Source organism: Vidua macroura, chromosome 12 (genome assembly GCF_024509145.1).
Source record: "Vidua macroura isolate BioBank_ID:100142 chromosome 12, ASM2450914v1, whole genome shotgun sequence".
In the NCBI taxonomy this organism is placed as follows: domain Eukaryota; kingdom Metazoa; phylum Chordata; class Aves; order Passeriformes; family Viduidae; genus Vidua; species Vidua macroura.
This window is the reverse complement of record NC_071582.1, coordinates 2,980,637-2,999,801: the sequence shown is the minus strand read 5'-3', so window position 1 is coordinate 2,999,801 and position 19,165 is coordinate 2,980,637. Positions and strand designations below refer to the sequence as shown.

The window sequence follows — 19,165 nt, the reverse complement described above, 5'->3', positions numbered from 1 at the left end:
GGTGTCATTCTGGGTGGAGGGAGGAGTTGGCCCTATATTCACCATATATATCCATATGTATCCAGAATAAACATCCCTAAATCCTGAAGTAACACTGCATTGTTCACAGTGATTGCAGCAGTGCTGCACATCCTCCCACTAAACAGTCCCAGGGTAGATGGAGGATCCCTGCTGGGCATTTGTTTGGAGTGAGCAGGAGGGACCTAAACAGACACCAGAGGCAGCATGGTGGGAACTGGGACTGAGGGTTTTGCCTGGAAATAGCTGGAAATGGGAAACAAGGCCCCAAAGGCTCTGGGCCTTGTCGTGCTCAGGGCTGTCTGAGGCCTCTTCTCCAGCTCGGCTTCGTGTGGAAAATGAGGGCTCTGGAATGCAATAAAAATTTCATTGCCTTTGGCAGTGCTGTAAGAAGTTTAAATTTTGATGAGCGTTCTTGTTATTCAGATGTTTCCATGGTACTTGGAGTAGATTCAGGGTCAAACAGGCGAGATTTCTCCTAGAAGGGCTGGGGAAGGAGAGCTTAGTAAAACAGAGAAATAATGAATGTACCAGTTTTACATTATTGATGCCTAGATTAAGGTTTTTACTTCTAAAAATCACCCGAGAAGTTGTGTGGAAGGCTCGCTTCGAATGATAATCAGTAATACCCTCTGATAAGCATTGAGTGAGCTCTGCTCTAGTTTATTACGGTTGATAAGCTTTTCCATGTCATCTGGTGAGCTCATTTCCATATAGAAATCTCTTTTGTCATGTGCTTTATGTTTGAGTTCCTCCTTCATTGGGGAGTTCACCCCAAGAGCAGCAGGTTAATCCCAGCCCGTGCCTCTGCAGGTTTTGGGAGATGCCCTCCCACAGAGGGTGGGCTCAGTCTGAACAAGAAGGAAATAAATCTTTGGTGTCTTTGGACATGGAGGGCTTTACTGGGAGCACTGGAGGAGAGGTGACAAGTGCAGAAGGTATTGAGGCCAAAACTCTCCCATAGAAGGAAACAGGAATCTGTAAATTTGTACATCTTCAGTCCACAGGTGGTTTGAGTTTTCACTTGTGTGTTCTCCTGTTGTGGGTAAAACATCACAATTTAGGTTAGTGCAGGACAGACACTCACTGGTGGGGCCAAATACTCTTGACAGACTTACAGAACAGCTGGGATTGGAAGGGACCTCTGGAGACCATGCAGTCCATTCAGGGTCATCCAGGTGGGTTTGGGATGTCTCCCAAACATGGGAAACTCCACACCCCACCCCGGGCAGCTATTCCAGGGTTCTGCACCCTCATGGAAAGCAGCTCTTCCTAACAGTGAAGTGGAACTTGTGATTTAATTTTTATGCCCATTGCTTCCCGTCCTGTTGCTGAATACCACTGAAAAGTGCTAAGGAAGCAGCTTTTCACTGATCTTGGACTAAGGTCAGTGCTTCATCCCTGCAGGGAGTAGCTGAGGGAGCCCTGGCACATCTTCCCTGAGCTCAGAGTGGGTGGGGTTTCCATCCTACAGCCCTGATCTGTGGGGATGCTGTGGGTCAGAGCAGCACCCACCTGGTGTCTGTCATCCTGAGACACACAGGAATTCCTTCTGCTGTTCCCCACCTCTGTGGGGGCCCAGGTGTGCTTGTCCCCCAGGAACAGCCCTTCCACAGCCATGCAGGCAAAGGGAGTGGTTTGTGTGTGTTTCTATTGACGCCTCAGGTTTAGCTTTTGTATTTTTCAGACCCACATCCCCAGTGTGTGGGTCTGGGCTTCATATTATGGGATGGTGAGCTCTCCTCACAGAGCAGGGAGACAAAACAATTCCTGCTCCAGCTGGGGACCAAGGACAGAGGATCCAGATCTCAGCCCCAAGAGCACAAACAACGTGGGCTGGAGAGAGGAAAAACAAGCAGGATGGGATTTCATAACCTAAAGCTGTAATTGGATAATTAACTCCAATATGCAAATGGACCAGAACTTTTAAAAGTGAGAGACCCCATGACCTGTGGTCCATTTTGTGACCATTTTGGTTCATCTTGGGTGTAGCCCTGGCTGGGCCCTTGTGCTGCCTTGTAATAAATCCCTGCTCCTCTAGTCTCTGTTCTAGGCCAGCCTTGACAAGGCATCACTTTGGGCACAGAGGTTCTCCAGCCCCAGCTCCCCTCACTCCTCTGTTCTGATGGAGCTCAGCACCATCCTGGCACTGAGGGTCCCTCCCTGCCCAGGCCTCATCAGCTTCTGCCCAAACATCAATGATTCCAACCCCACACCAGAGATAATGGCCTTGTAGTCATGGAAAACATGGAGAATCCAGGCTCAAACCCAAAATTTATCAGGGTATTAGAGCTGTAAACTGATGGCCATTCCTGGGTGATGGCATCCATCAGCATTTAGTTTTGTAGAGGGGGATCTGTGTAATAGAAGTTAACTAAGAATAAAATAGTTTGAGGAAGGTTACTAAAAACACAAAGCAAAGGTACAGCCAAAGAGGTTAAACAAATACTGGGCACGTGGCGTTTGTGTTCACAGTGAGCACCCAACACCAGTGAAAAGTTACCCTGGAAAGAGAAAAAAACCCACCTCCAAACCTCCCCAGGGAGCTCCTAAGGACAAGGGAAAGGAATTATTATTCTCCTGTTTATTTGCAAGTAAATTAATACAAAACTTTCAGTCATCTGCTAATAACATACAAATCCTGTGATAGTTTTTTCCAAGCCTGTCAGAGCTAGGACATCTGCCAGGGACAGCACTGGGTCAGCACATGGTGGAGTGTGAGGAGAAAGGGGTGAGAAGATGGCCTGAAGCAGAAAAGTGAATTCCTGCTGTCTGTGTTCTCTGCAAAATTGGGGACTTTTGTCTTAAATTGTATTTTATCTTTTCAAATAGAGGGAGCTGGAGGGAGGCTGTACCTGAACTTGCAGTTAGTAAAATCTATTTCAGAGCAAACCCCTGAAGTGAACAGTGAGGAATCGTTGGGACCAGATGGTCTTCACTCTACATTTCTTGAGGAGCTGAAGTGTGAAATCCTGAGTTCCCAAGAGTGCTGTGTAACCTAGCACCTAAATCAGCAGACTGAAAAAAATCAGACTAAGGAGATTTGGTCAGTGTGACATGAGGGTTTTAGAAGCCTTTTGGGGGAGATTTGGGAAAATGTGGATGAGTTAATCTGATGTCTGGACTTGTTAAAACGACAAAAAATTAAAATAAAGTGTTGATAGATGATTGAATCCATCCATGTGTATTTTGTGTGGAAAAAGCCACACTCTGCTATGGAGAACCTTTTGCAGGATGTTGTTGCCCTTCCTTCCCCAGAGCCCTTCTGACAGTGTCACTCACTAAGAGCTTCAAACACTGGTGCTGTGAGTCAGAGTGAATTCCCTCCTGCAGGAAAAAGGGAATGAATTCATTGTTTAATAGGAAATTAGAGGGGGAATGAGGTGGTGTTTTTATCTGTGAAGCTGAGTCTGCACTACTGACTGTGGAAAAGGGGATTTGGGGTGTTCTGAGTTCACTGGGGTTTTGGAAACAAATGGTGCTGGTGAAGAACTTTGGGAACACCTTGTGATGTAAGGAACATGCAGGCAATGAAATGACGGTGGGGTTCAATGCACTGCACGTGCATTACACAGGGAAATGCAGCTCTGCCCGTTTCTGTAATACAGCCATGGTCTCTGACCTGGGGCTTAGCATGGCTGTGAAATACTGAAGTTGGAAGATGCAGGTCTTTGGAAAATACAAGATCTTAAAAACCAAATGAAATAGTAGGAATTGCTAGGAAAGGAATAGGTACCTGAGCAGAAAAATCATGATGGGGCTGTCTAAATCTGTGCTGGTCCTGGATGTCAAATGGGGCGAGCAGTTCTTGTTCCCTCCTCTCTGAAACACAACAAAGCTCTTGGGGGTAGTAAAGCCGGAGCAGGTGTAGGGTATAACAGGGATCATGGAGGAGATGTGGGATATATCAGGGATCATGGAGGGGGTGTAGGGTGTAACAGGGGCCATGGAGCCAGGTGTAGGATGTAACAGGTATCATGGAGTGGTTTGGGTGGCAAGGGACCTTAAAGCTCATCCAGTTCCACCCCCTGCCCTGGACAGGGACACCTTCCACTATCCCAGGGTGCTCAGGGCTGTGTCCAACTCCGTTCTGTTCTATAAATCGTGAGTGCTTTGTGGGGAGAAGGATGGAAAGAAATGCTTGTTTCTCTTCATTGGCCAGAACCAAGAGACATCCCATGGTTGGCTGGCTCCAAAACACACAAAAGTTGTTAAATTTTCCCTGGTGGTGTCTCATGGAGCTCATCCCTGTGATCTTTAGGGCTGCTGAAGGCTCACCTGGAGCCAGAAAGCAGCTTTTTAAAGGCAAAATCTAACCAGGAGCAGAAAACACAAAGGTATCTCCTCTTTCTCAGGAAATCATTCAGCCAGGGATTGCTCCATGCTGGGAGAATATCTGGAGTTATTTTGCTTTTCTGCTTTTCTTCTGGTCCCTCCTGGACACCTGGCCTTGGCTGCCAAGTGGCACTGTGCCCCCTTTGTGTGTTGGTGTCCCTGGACGTGTCCTGCTCACGAGGAGCCCCTGAGGGTGGGTTTGGGGGCTGAGGCACAGCGGGCACCACACCTGCAGCAGGTGCCCGTTGGCTCCGTGGCTGAGCAGGGCAGTCAGGAGGGACATTGCTCACACTGGATCTGTGCACAGAGGGTTAAGGGGAGTGGGGAATGCTGGGCCAGCCTTGGCAGAGGTTTCTTGCCAACATGCAGTTGGTGTCTGAATGGACTGTGAGTGATAAGGCAAGTGAAGAACACAGAAAGAAAAATCCTGCTCACGTACGGGATGCTCTGAGAGCTTGCTGCACATCTGTGCACCCAGAGAGCTTCCCAGGCAATTCCAGCTGTGGATCCATGTCCAGAGCTCTGCCTGCCTGCAATCAAAGTGCCAGGCTGGAGCCCACAGCTCTCCACAGGAGCCTTGCTGGGGATGGGGCTGCTGCACACGAGAGCTTCTTCATGGCTGCGTTCAGGGACTGTTGGATTTTACTGCCGCTTGTGCTGGGAGGGAATCCCATTTCCATCCCAACATGCAAGAGTGAGCAATTAATTGTTTGGAGTATTATTTGAGGACAGGGCAGGGATGGAGATGTTAGTCCTGTGTCATTCCTCCTGCACAGGAATGATACATAGATATATAGATATAGATATATATATTTATATACACTAATTTCCTTTCTGCAGCACTGAGCATTTCTTTGTTAAGCTCCTATTTGAGATGTCCAGCTCCATGGCTGCATAATCCTGCCTTTGCTCAAATAACTGATTCCAGCTCTTCCATTTTTCTTTTGGAGCCAATTTTCTGACTCATTGATCATTTTCACTGTTCTCTTGTAAATCAGAGTTCATGTTTTCCTTCGAATGTGGGGGGGTAGGGGTGTGTTGGGTGGAGGGAGGGGAGGGAGCTGCTGCCAGACTCCACATAGGCAGTTCTTCCATCCCAGTGTGATATTGGGACTCATGTGCAGTTTGTGAGAAAATCCTTGTGTCTCAGGCCTTTTTCTGTGAACCTTAGTGCTATTACTTCCTGCTCTATAAATCTACAATATATTATTTCTCCCTTAAAAAAACCCACATATGTTGAATTACAGCGTGAGTTTTTTACTCTCTAATTGATCAATATAATTTTACTATATATTTGTTCTGTACTATTCACACTTACCTGGTTTCTTGGTTGTTGTCTTAGCACTGAATATTGGGTTTTGGTTTCTGCCTCTGGAATGTTGATTTGGGGGCTGGTCTCTGAAGTGTGGATCATATTGAGCAATTTCTGAATGAAAGCTTTTCACTGTAAATATAAAACAGTTGTTTTAATTCAGCCCTGCCCTTCTGCCACCACTCGAACCAGCTCTCCATGGGGCTGGAGTTTGGCATTTACCAAGGAAACCATAAAGCTCTGAGCAGTCCAAAGGAACAAAACATGGCCCATGAAATGCTCATGTGGGGCTGTTGCAGCTGCAGAGCAGAGGTTAACGAGCTCATTGGAGCAGGAAAACCTGGCCCCCTCTGCTTTGGCTGTTGAAGAAGAGGGGAAGATTCCCAGCAGTCAGGATGCCACAGGCACCACTTCTCCCTAGGGACATTGGCTTTAATTTTCTAAAATGTATATTAAAAACCCCCATTTACTGCATTAGAGAATGTCACTGCCACTGAAACTGTTCATAAACTGCAACTCTGGTTTTGTCGCAAAAAATTTGCGGTAGTAGTTTACATTTTTATAACCTTTTTGTGTCTTGATATGCTGATTCTTGTACACTAATTTGACACTTTTCTGTATTTCTCTAGCTATTTTTCCCTTTTTGTCAGCTTGTGTTTGCTTTGCAAATTTTGTAGCTGCATATTAAGTGTGTTTTAAGTATGTTAAGGACATCACAGCTGTGCTCAGGAATTGGGAAGACTTTGTCTTGCCTACAGCATAGTTTTGGGGTTTAAATATCTTTTTTCCCCCCAGGTATTATCCAGATACTTCTGCTGTTTTTTAAGAAAGAATGTTATGACTCCCCATTTTCATTTAAAGTGTAAATTCCCTTTTTTGTTTTCAGGATACATTTGAAGAAAACCAACTAATTTATATACCACTAACTCACTGAATTAAAAGATAATAATCAAAAAATTCTGCTTTCCAACATCAATTCAAATATTTTTTCTGTGTTTTGCGGGAGGGACAGGAGGGGAAGGATTAACTGGGTGATGGTCATGTTGCAGTTTGATCCTTCTTAGAAACTAAATTGCAGTTGTGAAAATTGCATTTAACTTTATAATGATTCTAATAGGATTTGGAGCATATCCTAATGGAATAGGTTGTTATCCCTGGAGGAGGAAATAAAATCCCTGTGGACCATTTCAGGCTGATATGAAATGGTCTTTATGGTAAAATGTCCATTTTAAATACTGCTGGTAATCCAGATTTGTAACTGAAATACAAGCTAGGGATTGTGCCCCCAGCATCCCTGAGAAATGGGTTATAAATGGAGCTGGCCAGGAACGCTGGAGTCAGGATTATTTGAGATACACTGGGAAAATGTGGCCACTCTGCTAAGTTTGTATTTGTGCTCTTTGGGCTGTGGGGAAGCTTCTGGAATGAGCAGATGCTTTTGGAAGGGGTGCCTGGAGATGCACTCCATGTCCACTTGGTCATGGCCAAAAGTGTGGGAGGAAGGGGATGGGGAGGAGTGGCAGGGACTGGGATTTCATTGGCTGACCTTGGAAGACACACTCCTAATGTCTAGGGATGGAGGGCACGTGGAGGTGGCTGAGGAAGCAGGAATGGTTCTTCAGTGTTGTCCTGGACATTTCCAGTTTGGAAATTCAGCCCTCTGGCTGCCTTAGGCTGTTACTGGAGTTCCAACACTGCTTCAGGAATAGTCCTGGAAGTGTTTCTGTCCTTGGAAGTGCCCCAAGCTGGCTTGGATGGGGCTTGGAGCACCATGGTCCAGTGGAAGGTGTCCCTGCCCATGGCAGGGGTGGCTCTGGATGGGCTTTGAGGTCCTTTCCAACCCAAACCAGTCATGGATTCTGTCCTGGTGGTGTTTGGAACTGCTGGTTGGTCCCGATCACTTTGGGCTTGTTGGATGCTGTGCTTGGCCCAACAGCTGATTCAGTAATGCTTTTTAGAAAGAGAATAAGTCTTTTAAAATGATCTTTACAACCTGTGTGTCCAATGGAGACCGTTGCTGTGCTCCTCCTGTGCAGCAGAGCTACAGACCACAGGAATTCATTTCCATTTCCTTCTGATCACCTGTACTTGTAGAATGGGATCCATGTCCAGCATCCATTCCTGTTTCCACATCACCTTGGGTGCAATTCCTGTTGCATGTGTGGAGTTCCTCAGCTCTTCCCATCCTTTTAGTGCTATTGGCTTAAAAAAGCATCTTATTTTTCACATATTTCACCTTTATTGGGATGTAGCTTAGAAGTTTGAATCAAGTGCTGATGTAGGTAGGATTGGGTTTTTTTCTTAATCTTTTGATCACTGTTGTGATCAAAATATTTTCTTCAGTCTCCAGAAGGGTGGCAGGGCTCCCTGGGGGGTGTGAAATTCTGTTCAAGCATTTTGCCTTTTCAGGAGTTGTTCTATGCTGACACGAAGAGGGGGCTGAACTGCCAAGTTGTCTTTGAAGTTTAATTGTGTGTTTGGCAACAGAGCACACGATCTTCCCTTACAAATATAGTTTTCTGTGGTAATTGGCTCGTTTGCTCACTGGTTATCACTTGAACTTCTCTACCACAAACATCTGTACTTGCATTGTGTTCATGCTAAACACTGACATAGTTAAACCAGAAGAGTGTGCTTGAAAAGCATTTATTAATTCATTAACTGGGAAGTAATTGATAAAGTGAGCACTCCTCATGTTATTATCCCTTTGTGAGCAGCTTGGCATTTGCTCCATGAGCCAGAAAAGCAAAGTCACTTTGAAAAAATAAGGTGTTTCAAATTCTTCATCTCCTAAATCAAAAGTAATTGAGAGTAGGTAGGAGAGTATCTACTTCAACTTCCATTATTGTGTCAAAAAAATCCTGCCTCTTACGATTCAAAAGTAATGCCTCTTTCTGGATGATGTCCCAGATTGGAGCAATATCAGTTGCCAAAGATATTTGAGTTCTTTCCAAATGTCTTCATTACAAGTTAAACATTAGTGGGGAGTGCAGAGTCAGAACTTTCCTGTGGTACAGTTTGGGCATTCAGTTCTTCCCTGGGAGGATTCCGAGGCCCTGGCACAGGGTGCCCAGAGCAGCTGTGGCTGCCCCTGCATCCCTGGCAGTGTCCAAGGCAGGGCTGGACAGGGCTTGGAGCACCCTGGGCTAGTGGAAGGTGTAGGTAGGGGTGGGATGAAATGATCTTCCAGGAACTGTCCAGCCCAGACCAGGCTGGGATTCCATGACGAGTTTTTCACATAAGTTTTTGTGCTTTTAACAGGCACTGCTACTGTCTTGTGTCTCTTTGTGTTTCTCTGACAAGATTAATATGTGGCTAAGGAATTAAAACTCACCTGTAATGAATGTTTTAGAAATGGAAGCATTGTAGATTCATGGAAAAACAACTTTTTCAATTCTTGTATTCCCTTTTTTCAACTCTGCGAGCACTGCAGGAATCGATCGTGCGTGTGAGTACAGCCAGAGACAGAGATGGAAGGGAAATGAGAACATAAACTATTGATCAGGCAGGCTGAACAAAATGAGTCATTAGTTAAAAAGGGCTAACGATGAGCAGGCAATGATTGTCCCAGGCTGGCAGGGGATGATGCATGTGGGAAGGGCAGAGGCAGAGCGATGGGTTGGGTGAGGGATTTGCTGCAGTGCTGACGTGGTATTTATGCCATTTTTCAAGGCACTGCTGAGACACAGCTGAAATTCCATGTAAATGATTGAAACTCCACAGGCTCTGGAGATGGATTCAGGCTGGAGCACATGCAGGGGGGTGTGAGGAATTGTCACAGCAGAGCAGAGCAAGCACGACTGCTTGAGCCACCCAAAATAAGGTTGGGTTAGGGGAAGGGAGGGAGCACAGCTTGTAATAAATAACAGTGCTGAGGATAAATACCAAGGAGGGATAAAAATAATTTTCATAGAGAATAAATTACAGCAATTTGGTGGCAAATAAATTCAGAAGAGAGTTTTTAAATGTCAGAGTTGCGTGTGGTGGTAGCAGCCATCAGAGAGTAAGCACAGAAATATCTGAACCTTTTTAAGGTGGAATTTATGGTGTGTTTGGTGAATTTCTGGGAAGTTGGTATGAAAGGGATGTCTGAATGCACAGGCAGCTGGGCTCGGCCCCATCCAGCTTTTTGCTCTTGTGTGGGAGTTCGAGCAGTGAATGTACAGCTTTGTGTGGGTTTGCACCCTTACCTGAGAGGTAAACCACCTTCTTACTCTAAAGTATTTCCATTTATTAATGTTCTCTTTATTTATTTATAACCCAAAACATAAGGGGGGTTGGGGGAGCTGCTCGCCTCCAGCTGTTTTTAAAAGTATTAAATCCACCTACAAACCTTTGGGATCATTTCAGAGGAAACATGACCTAGGATTCCTTATCCACAGCACCAAATAAACCCCACTGAGAGGCCAAGTGTGTAAACTGTTTGTCTAAACCCCGTGGCCCTTCCATATTGACTTTCTTTGCTAAATATTAAAGGGCAAAAGGCTGCTTTTGGCTTTCCTGGAACTCTTAACAATCCAAGCTGCCAACACAAGTAAGAGAATTGCCCTGTGTTGGGAGCATAATAAACACAAATAAACAGGTGTGTGTTCTCTAAAGAGGATACTCAAGGTTTAGGATACCTTGAGTATCCTAAAGTGCCTGCAGGGCTTGGTGCTGCTGAGCCAGATGAGGGCAGAGGCCCTGGATGCAGCTGGAGGCTCCTGTGGGAGAAACTGTGACGTGTCTGTGCACCAGTCACTTGGGGCTGCTGAATACAGAAAATCTGTATCTCAGAGTTTGTGTGATTTTAAATATCTTTGATGGAATTAATCTCGCTCTGGGGACTTAAGGACATATAGAAGGCAGCCAAAACCCAGAGTAACACCTTTGGTGCATGCTGTAAGTGAAGAACTTCTGTTCTTCATAGAATTTATGTTCAGCTTCTGCTCTGCTGTGTTATAGATACACAGCTCCCCTCCTGTATATCCATGAAATGTCATCACTGTGGTACAGAGCACCTGGCTGCTCCTGGACATCCTGTTTCCCTGGCTTCCACAGGCCAGAGAAGAAACTCCTGGGCTCAGTGCAACACTCTCTGTTTCATAACCTCAATTCCTTCCTGGGGGCACAAGGCCACGGTGCCCTGGGAAATTTTCATCTCGGTTTTGTGTCCATTCATTCTTAAAAGTACTTTTTGATATAATTGTAGCTTTTGTTTTCCTATTGACTCGAACCCCCTGAGGTTTAACTTTGCAGTTTATACCCCTTAGTTCCATTTCTTCTTTCATGTAGTCTCAAGAGGTCATTCCCAACTGGCTGGATCCCAGGATGGTTTGGGTTGGAGGGGACCTTAGAGATCCTGTCATTCCCAGCCCTTTGCTGTGGGCAGCGACACCTTCCACTGGACCAGGCTGGCCCAAAAGTGGTTCTAGAAGAACTCCCAGCTGGTGTCAGTGTCTGTCAAAGCTGAGCTGCAAATTCCTGCTGCCCTTGCTGCCCCTCATGCCCGAGTGCCCAGTCCATCTCTTGGTGTCAAGCTGGCTGTGTGTGGGACTGTCAAGTCTCTTTCTCTGGCTGTAACATCATCTTCTTCTCTTTGTTCCTCTCACCCTGAAGTTCCCCCCACGTTCCTGAAGCGCCCTGCGAACATCTACGCCCACGAGTCCATGGACATCGTGTTTGAGTGCGAGGTGACCGGGAAGCCAACGCCGACCGTCAAGTGGGTCAAAAACGGGGACGTGGTGATCCCCAGCGACTACTTCAAAATCGTGGTGAGTGCACTGACCATCTTGCAAGTTTGCAGGCTGTTGGCCTGACGGGGTCTGCTTTGCTTGGAATGACCCCGAAATTGTAAAAGTCCCTGTTCCCCAGCCCACGCAGCCGAAGAGGAGGTCTGGAATGCGTGAAGTCAAGTTTTCAAGGTTGTTTATTTTTCTTTATCTGTAACATTCTCTCTCTGACCAGCCGAGGTCCGTCTAGTACAGAAGCCACAGCAGTCTGCCTGGAGCCTCGGGCGGCTCCCACATTATATACTCTAAACTACATGTAGTATGCTTACAGTTTTGTGCCAATACCCATCACCTATGTCAGACAGTGTTTGTCTACCTTAAACCAATAGAAAAATGTCACCATCACAAGGAGGGCAAGACGAAGGAGAGGAAGGCTAGGACATGCCCAGATTCCTCCATCTTGTACCCCTGAATCACATTCTAAAAACCTCAAAATTCTATTTTTCCACACTGTGTCAATTCACCTATTACACTACTCAAACCCCTTTGGCTTGTAATTCCTCATATAGAGTTGGCAACCTCTCCCATGGGCTAAAATGAAGCCACAGATGTTTTTGACTTCATGCCAAGGTCTCCCAGCCCCCTGTCAGGGTCTCGAGACAGCCAGGGCAGCCAGAGGGATGTCCTGGACTCTGACGTTGGCCTGGCAGTTCTCCTGCACACAGTCATGGAAATTGGGTTCTTCTCTGGAACCTGCTTCCTGCTTTTGTCCTACTGATGTTTTTGGGGCCTGGAGGAGAAATGGTTTCTTGAATCCCTTGAATGTACATTGCTTACATTGTAAGAGTTGATGTCTTTATAGCTTGGACTTTCCAGGAGACTCAGGCACACAGGGTGACAAAAATGCACTGTCAAAGTACAAGCTCACCACGACCACTGGCTGTGTGTCCTGCAGTCTGTGCCCCATTGAAATTCTAGTTTCTAGCAGAAGCCGAAATAGAAATGTAACTGAGCTGTGGATGGCGAGTTTGGCACAGGGATGCTTCTACAGGGAGATTTTAGATGCAGTGAAAGGCATTACTGAGACATAGTTGAGAAATGAATGGCTGTGTAATTGGCTCTATGTGGCTTGTAGGGCTGTGAGGTTCAGTCAGGGTCCAAAGAACCACCAGAACAGCTGAGGAAACATTAGGATTTGCCAGTGCTGTGTGATGCTAGAAAATGATAGCCATTAATGAGAGCTTCTGCTGCTTTTTGAACCACTAGATCATGAGGATTCAGTGCAAGGGAGGTGAGATCTGGGAGCTCCAAACACACTTTCCCCAGTTGCTGTCAGAAGTTTCTCCTGCCATGTAACGTGCCCTTCTGACACCATTGTTTTGGTAATTGCAGCCCATTTCTAAGTGTTATGTTTTCTCCCTTTGCTCCTCAGAAAGAACATAACCTGCAAGTTTTGGGGCTGGTGAAGTCTGATGAAGGATTCTATCAGTGCATTGCAGAAAACGATGTGGGAAATGCACAGGCTGGAGCCCAGCTGATAATACTTGACCTTGGTAAGATAAACTGTGACAGCAGAGAGCCAAAGTGGGGAGGGACCATTCCAAGGGACCTTTCCACATGGTGGGTTCTGTCAATAACTCAGCTAGAGCAGGGTGATTTTTTAAAAATCCTGTGGGTGATCCAGTGCTGTTTTCTGTACACTTAGTGAGGAGAATTGAAAGAAATCTACAGGGTCCATCCTGTATTTTGAATAATATTTGGTGCAATAATAAAACATGGTCAGAAATGTTGCATGCTGAGGTTTACAAGCAATGGCAGAATAGCCAAAATGAAAACAGTCACTAAAATCACAAACCTGGAAAAGAAGCACCTATGGAGCACACCCCAAATCACCCCAAATATTTTATATCAAAGTCATTTAGGTGTCAGGAGCTTTTTTCTGCTATTAGTGTAAAAATAGTCAACTTTGTCATTCCTGCAAACTGTAGCTGCACATCTGGTGGTTTACAGCTGCAGTTTAAAGTAAATATTTGTCTCTGTGCTCCAATCAGTGGAACTCCTGCCATTGCTCCCCATACAGTGCCCTGCAAAGCAGAACAATTGGTGTTATGATAAAAGACCCCAAAATTGAGGTACTGCAAGTATCATCTCTAAGGCATCAGGTTGTTTTGCTTTTTCAGGTCACAGAGTTCTGAAAAATAATTTCTAAGAGCCCAGGGAAGAAACCCACAGAGGATAAAGGGTGGCAAGTCAGACAAGAAAATACTAAAACTATACCCAGGGGGGCTTTGTGTTGTCTTTTTGGAGGGGGATTGTTTTAAATTCTAATTTCTTTTTTATTTGGATGGAGAGGATTTAGGAGAAACAGTCTTAGCCATGGCTGGAGGTTTGATGGAACTTCACACCTTGAGCAGGTGTGAATCTGCTGTCCCTGGGTTTGGTGTCCAGTGTGCAGAGAGTAAACTTAGGAATGAGCCATAAGGAGAGATTTCCTGTTTATTTTCCAGTTGTTTTGTAGAGTTGCTGTGCACTTGCTACTTCCTCTGAATTCGTCTTTGGATCTGGGTGTGTTTCACTGCTGGCTGAAGAGCCACAGGTACTCCCCACAATGACTTGGGGAATGCAGGGTGCCCTCTCCTGGGGTCAGGAGCTTTAATGCCATGGAGCCATGGGATTCCAGCCTTGGAGCAGTGTCAGAAGTCTGCATCCAGCACTGCCCTGCTGTCATCAGATTGCCAGAAAAATTATTAAAAGTAATTTAATGTCTGCTCTGTGCATTAATCACCTGAGTGGTTTGCAGCCCCTTCCAGCGGAAGCATTATTCCACATTCTCCACGTTTAAAACTCTGAATAATGAATGGCCTTGGCTTTGGGAGCCCTGCCCAAGCCTGTGCTTGCACCCAGCTCCCAGTAGTGGTTTATAAATGACTCTCACTGTTGTTATTGGAGTTCCTGTGGTCTCACTCCTCTTCCTTTCCCTCCCCTGCTGTTTGTCCAGCGGTTTCTCCTTTCTGCTCCGGCACCTTGTCCTGCCGTCCTCAAGGACTTTGCTCATAATGTCCTTTCTCTTTTGCATGCTGCCAGAGGAATTGGGCTGCAGTGGTGGAGTCTCACTGTGGGTGCAGAGACACACCCAAGACCGTGTCCCTGGAACTCTGGGGCCCTTGAGATGCTGTTCTCCAGCAGTGGCACACCCCCATGGAACGCATCTGAGTGGAGCTGTGCTGTGCAGGGGGGCTGTGACGGGCAGTGCCATGAGGAATGTGTGTGATATGTGAAAACTCAATCACAGCTGGAGGAAATATGGATATTGGGGTTTAAAATACCTTCTCTCAGTCCTGAGCAGTGGAGAAGGAAACTGTTCTGGGAAAGAGGGAGAAGGTACCACATGCAGTAGTGGCAGCTGGCTTGGTATGAAAATTCAAACCCCTAATTTGAGCAAAAACTATTCTGAGCATTTCAATCATTAATTCAGAAAAGTTTTTTTTTTTTTAATTATTTCATAGCTGCTGCTGAGAAATGCCAACTTTACCAATTTGAAAAGTAACTTCAGTGAGAAAAATGTTGATTAAGTGTTCATCAAAGTTCTTCCCTGTTAGCAGCACTTCCCTTCCCGTGCTGTTCTGTTTTCTCCTTCCTGCTGGAATTGGCAAACATCTGGCTATTTACAAACCGTTTCTCATTAGCCCTTTTGCTTATCAAATTGATCTTGAATGAGCTAAATGCAAATGAGAAAGTGGAAGCCCTGGGGAGTTTCTCAGGGAGGCCATGTGAGTGCTCTCATCCAAGTGACGTCCCACATCTGTACTTTGTGCTCCTGGAAGGCAGTGTAAGTTTGAAATGCAGTGAGGGGAAAACATTCATCTGCTACAAAGGGAGGCTGTCTGTGTTTGGACAGATTTCTGATTTGGAGAGAGCTGGAATTTGGTGATTCACCTTCTGCACAGCCCCACAGAAACCTGTCTGTGACTCTGTCTCCTACAATGAGCTTGATAAAATCATCCATCAGACATAACATTTTAGGCTGGGATTTTTGGTGTTTGGGGTGAGTTCTGGGTACCTTTTAGTACACAGGAAATTTATTTCTGGAAAATGCTAAAACACAGAATTGAAAGGTTTCTTGAGTGGCTTTTCCTCTAAACTTTGGTAACTCTGTGAATAAATTTAGAAAAGTTTGCATCTAGAAGGGATTGGCCATATAGAATCCACAGCCCTTGCTTTTTAAGGAGTATATGAAAGAATCATGGTATTGAGAGCTGAGACTTTTAGGACAAGTGTTTGTAATTGAGAAGGTTGGAAGGATAGAAGAGGGAGGAAGATTTGGGTCAATGGTCTGAGTTAAATCCCTGTACTGAACATGAGGTGTAGAATTCTGCAAGGGACTTGAAAAGCCTCTCATGTGCTTTCCAACCACTTTGGGATTTGAAGCTGTGTCCCTGTTTCTCAGATATTGGCCCTGGGCACTCAGTGCCTTTCAGAATTTCATTGGAGTGGCTCTGCTGCCTGCTCTGCCTTTCAGGAAGAATTTGGGAATTCTCCCTAAAAGAAGGAAGTTCTTCAATGATCTCGTTGCCCTGCACTTGGACTTTTGAGTCTCAAAGCTTCTCTCTTTGCCTCCTTGATGAAGAGATGAGTGGTTTGATGTCCTGCAGATGCCCCCATGGAGGTCTCCTGCCTATCCCAGAATCTCCATCGTGCTTTGGGAATGCCTTTCTCAGCAACCTCAAATCTCTCCTCCCCCTTTTTTACACAAACCCAGCTAGCTTTACTTCCAACCCTCATTGCTCAGCCCCTGGATGTCCCAGTTATGGAGCAGATACACTTAATTACAGCAGAGCCATTCCTTGTCATCACTTTTACAGCATTTTGTGTGTGGTGGGTGAGACCCTCGGGGTAACGGAGGCATTTGGAGTTTCTTGGTGCTGTAACCCGGCCTTGTCCAGAGAATCTGGCCCTGCTCACGCTGCCATGTGGGGACTGGGAAAAGAACAGGTGGCAACAAGTAGGAGGAGGGAGGCAGATGGTTCCCTGTCACCCTGTGTGAAAGGCATTGACGAGTACTCAGGCACCAGGGAAAAACAGGAGTGATGCCTGAACACTGTGGAAAGCACGGCCCTGGACTGTAAACAAATATGCTGTGTTATGGGAGAACAATTTCAAACCATCCTTTCAGATGCACTGTGTCACCTTCACAACTGAAGGGGGGTGCTTTGTGGGGCTCTTGTACTTTTATACTACAAAATTGGGTTTATTCACTTTTTGTGTTGTGAATTGTACAGGAGTGAGATCTCCGAGTGAATTGAGTTGGATACCGTGCTGTAGGAGCCGTGTCAGGATTGTTTGTAATGGAACTATCTGTTCCTTTAAGCTCAGTTTTTTCATGAAAAAAGGTCTCTGTCCAAGCAAGGGCATCCTGCATGTGATTAATTGTTCCCAGCGTGGGAAGCAGGGAGGAGGAATTAGAAATCTGTGTGTAGTTGTAGAGCTGTAAGGCTTTGGGATCACAGAGACATCTGGGGATGGCTCCACGGGATGGGTGCAGGTCCTTCAGGGAGGAGGGGCAGGGAATTGGGTCACCCTGGAAGGCTGACTCCAATGTTTCCTCTTTGGAGAGGTGATGAGGCAGCCAGGAGCAATGGCACAGGGATCAGTGGATGGAAGGACAGCAGTGTGTGTCTGCTGGAGACTGGGTCCTGCAGGGCAGGGAGGACATGGAGCTTTTTACCACAGCCCTGGTGCTCGTGTGGGGTTTGAGCCATGTGGGGGTGCTGGGTGGCAGCTCCAATGTAACAAGCAGGACACAGAGTTTCCAGAGTAGGCTGGAATTCATTGCCTGTGTCTGGCTGGCAAGTGGAGCTGAGAATTCCAGCCTTCAGCTTCCAGACAAGAGGCTTTGGCTTGTTTGGGATATTTTTGTAGGTTTCCATAGGAGAGTGTGTTAACAAGAGGCAAACCATTTGATCCTGAAGGACCAAAGCACAGCAATGGTCTGCTCCAGGGCAGGGGTTGAGAGTGTGTGTCCAGGAGACCAGGAGGGATAAAGAAGGAGCTGCCAACTGGACTCCAATAAAAGCCCAGGGAATCTGGAATCAAAGGCAGAAAATTGCCTGGAAGTGTAGGGATGTAGGAAAGACAAAGCTCAGCTGGAGCTGGAACCTTTTCAGGGAAGGTTATGGAGCAAATCCCCCCGGAGGCCATGTTATGGGTACATGAGAGGGATGATGGTTGGGAACATCAGCATGGATTTGCCAAAGGCAAACTGTGGCCTTCTGACGTAAAATGGTTGGGCCTGTGGTTGAGAGGAGAGAAGCAGATTTTGGTTGCTTTGCCTTTAGCCAGGCCTTTGGTGCTGTCTCCGAGGGTATCCCTGAAGCTAAACTGGGGAAATCCAGACTGGATGATGGGATGTTTGGAGAAGTGTGGAAATTGGGAGCATGTGATATCCTGGATATGCTGAGTTTGATTCATCCTGGACCCCCTGTTACTGCTCAGGCAGGGATGGGGACACACAGGACAGGTGGTGGGGACAGGGAAAAGCTGCAAGCAAAGGAATTTGACCAGAGAAAGCAGCTTCACAGGGAGGGAGCTGCAGTCCCAAAGGTTTCCCAGGGAGGTCTGGAAATCTCTGCTCTCCGGAGATCCTCGAGGCACACCTGGACAAGGCTCTGAGCAGCCTGGCTGAAGGTGACCCTGCTCCAGCTGGGGTTCAGGTGAGCCCCCAGACCTGTGGTCCTGACACACTGTGAGGCAGGGGTGGGGATGGACCCTCTTGGTGTTGGTGCTCTGCATGGAATGGCCAAATCTGACAATTCCATGGGATGTGTTTCCTGCTGCTCTCCTTGGGAGAAGCAAAAGTGCTGGTGTTGATGGCAGTCTGACATCACAAACGATGTTGGACTGAAGTCTGACACCACTGCATGATCTCAGTTCCTCTGCTGAGTCGCATTCCATGGATCCTAATTTGGAGGGAGTTTTAAAGACATCATTTATTGCCCTAAATGGGTGCTTTTTTAAAGCAATTGAGTTTTGTCCAGGCCTGTTGCTGCATAAACAATTCCATTTAGTGTTGGTACCTCTCTGCCAGGGTTTGGCCGTGAGCTGTGTGCAGGCTTGGAGCACTGAAAGGAGCTGGGTGGGCTGGGGGCTTCTCTGAGCCCCACAAAGATAGAGAACATCAGGTTTCTCATCCAAGTTTCCCAAAGCCAGCACATTTCAGTTAAGATTGTGCTGAAAATCTGTCATTTCTGCACTGCAGATGGTACTGGACTGTTTGAAGTCACTTCAGGCTGACTTGGAGATTCCCATTCCTCACACAGAGGCCATTTCAGCTCCCCTGACTTGACTAAAAAGATTCCCAGCTATAGCTGGATTTTAAAGGCAATGTCAAAAGCCTTATTTCACTCAGGATAGATGAAATACTCTGTGTTTTCCATAACTGTAAGCTTCATTATGCTGTTTTAGGAGGAAAATAGAAGTTCTTGCTGACAAGTTTTGGCTCCTACTGAAAGAAATGTGAAAGTTGGCACTAACAGGCCAACTGTGCTCTGCTTTGAAAAACTCAGTTCCACATTTGGGTATTTGCCATGTGTAAAAAATCCCATAAATAGGGCCTTGCCTGGTTCAAGCCCTGAGGCAGACTCCTCTCAGGTCACTTCAGGACCTATTCTGGATGATTTCATAAATATCAAATGTACCTTCTCAGGCTCTCTCTCTCATAGAGGTGATGTTTTAGAGTATTTTTTAGTCACATATTGTGAATGAAATCATTCTCAGTCCATGGAATTCTGAG

At 46.2% G+C, this 19,165-nt stretch overlaps 1 protein-coding gene across 9 annotated transcripts in view; it reads left to right on the top strand.

Annotated features, from left to right (window-relative positions):
* NEO1 (neogenin 1) overlaps positions 1-19,165 on the top strand; it is a 165,739-nt gene that overhangs the window by 93,560 nt on the left and 53,014 nt on the right. For all 9 annotated transcript variants that reach the window (XM_053988462.1, XM_053988464.1, XM_053988461.1 and 6 more), the window contains exons 6-7: positions 11,264-11,418; positions 12,809-12,929. In XM_053988462.1, the coding sequence (XP_053844437.1) occupies positions 11,264-11,418; positions 12,809-12,929 (276 nt within the window). The remainder of the gene's footprint in view (positions 1-11,263; positions 11,419-12,808; positions 12,930-19,165) is intronic.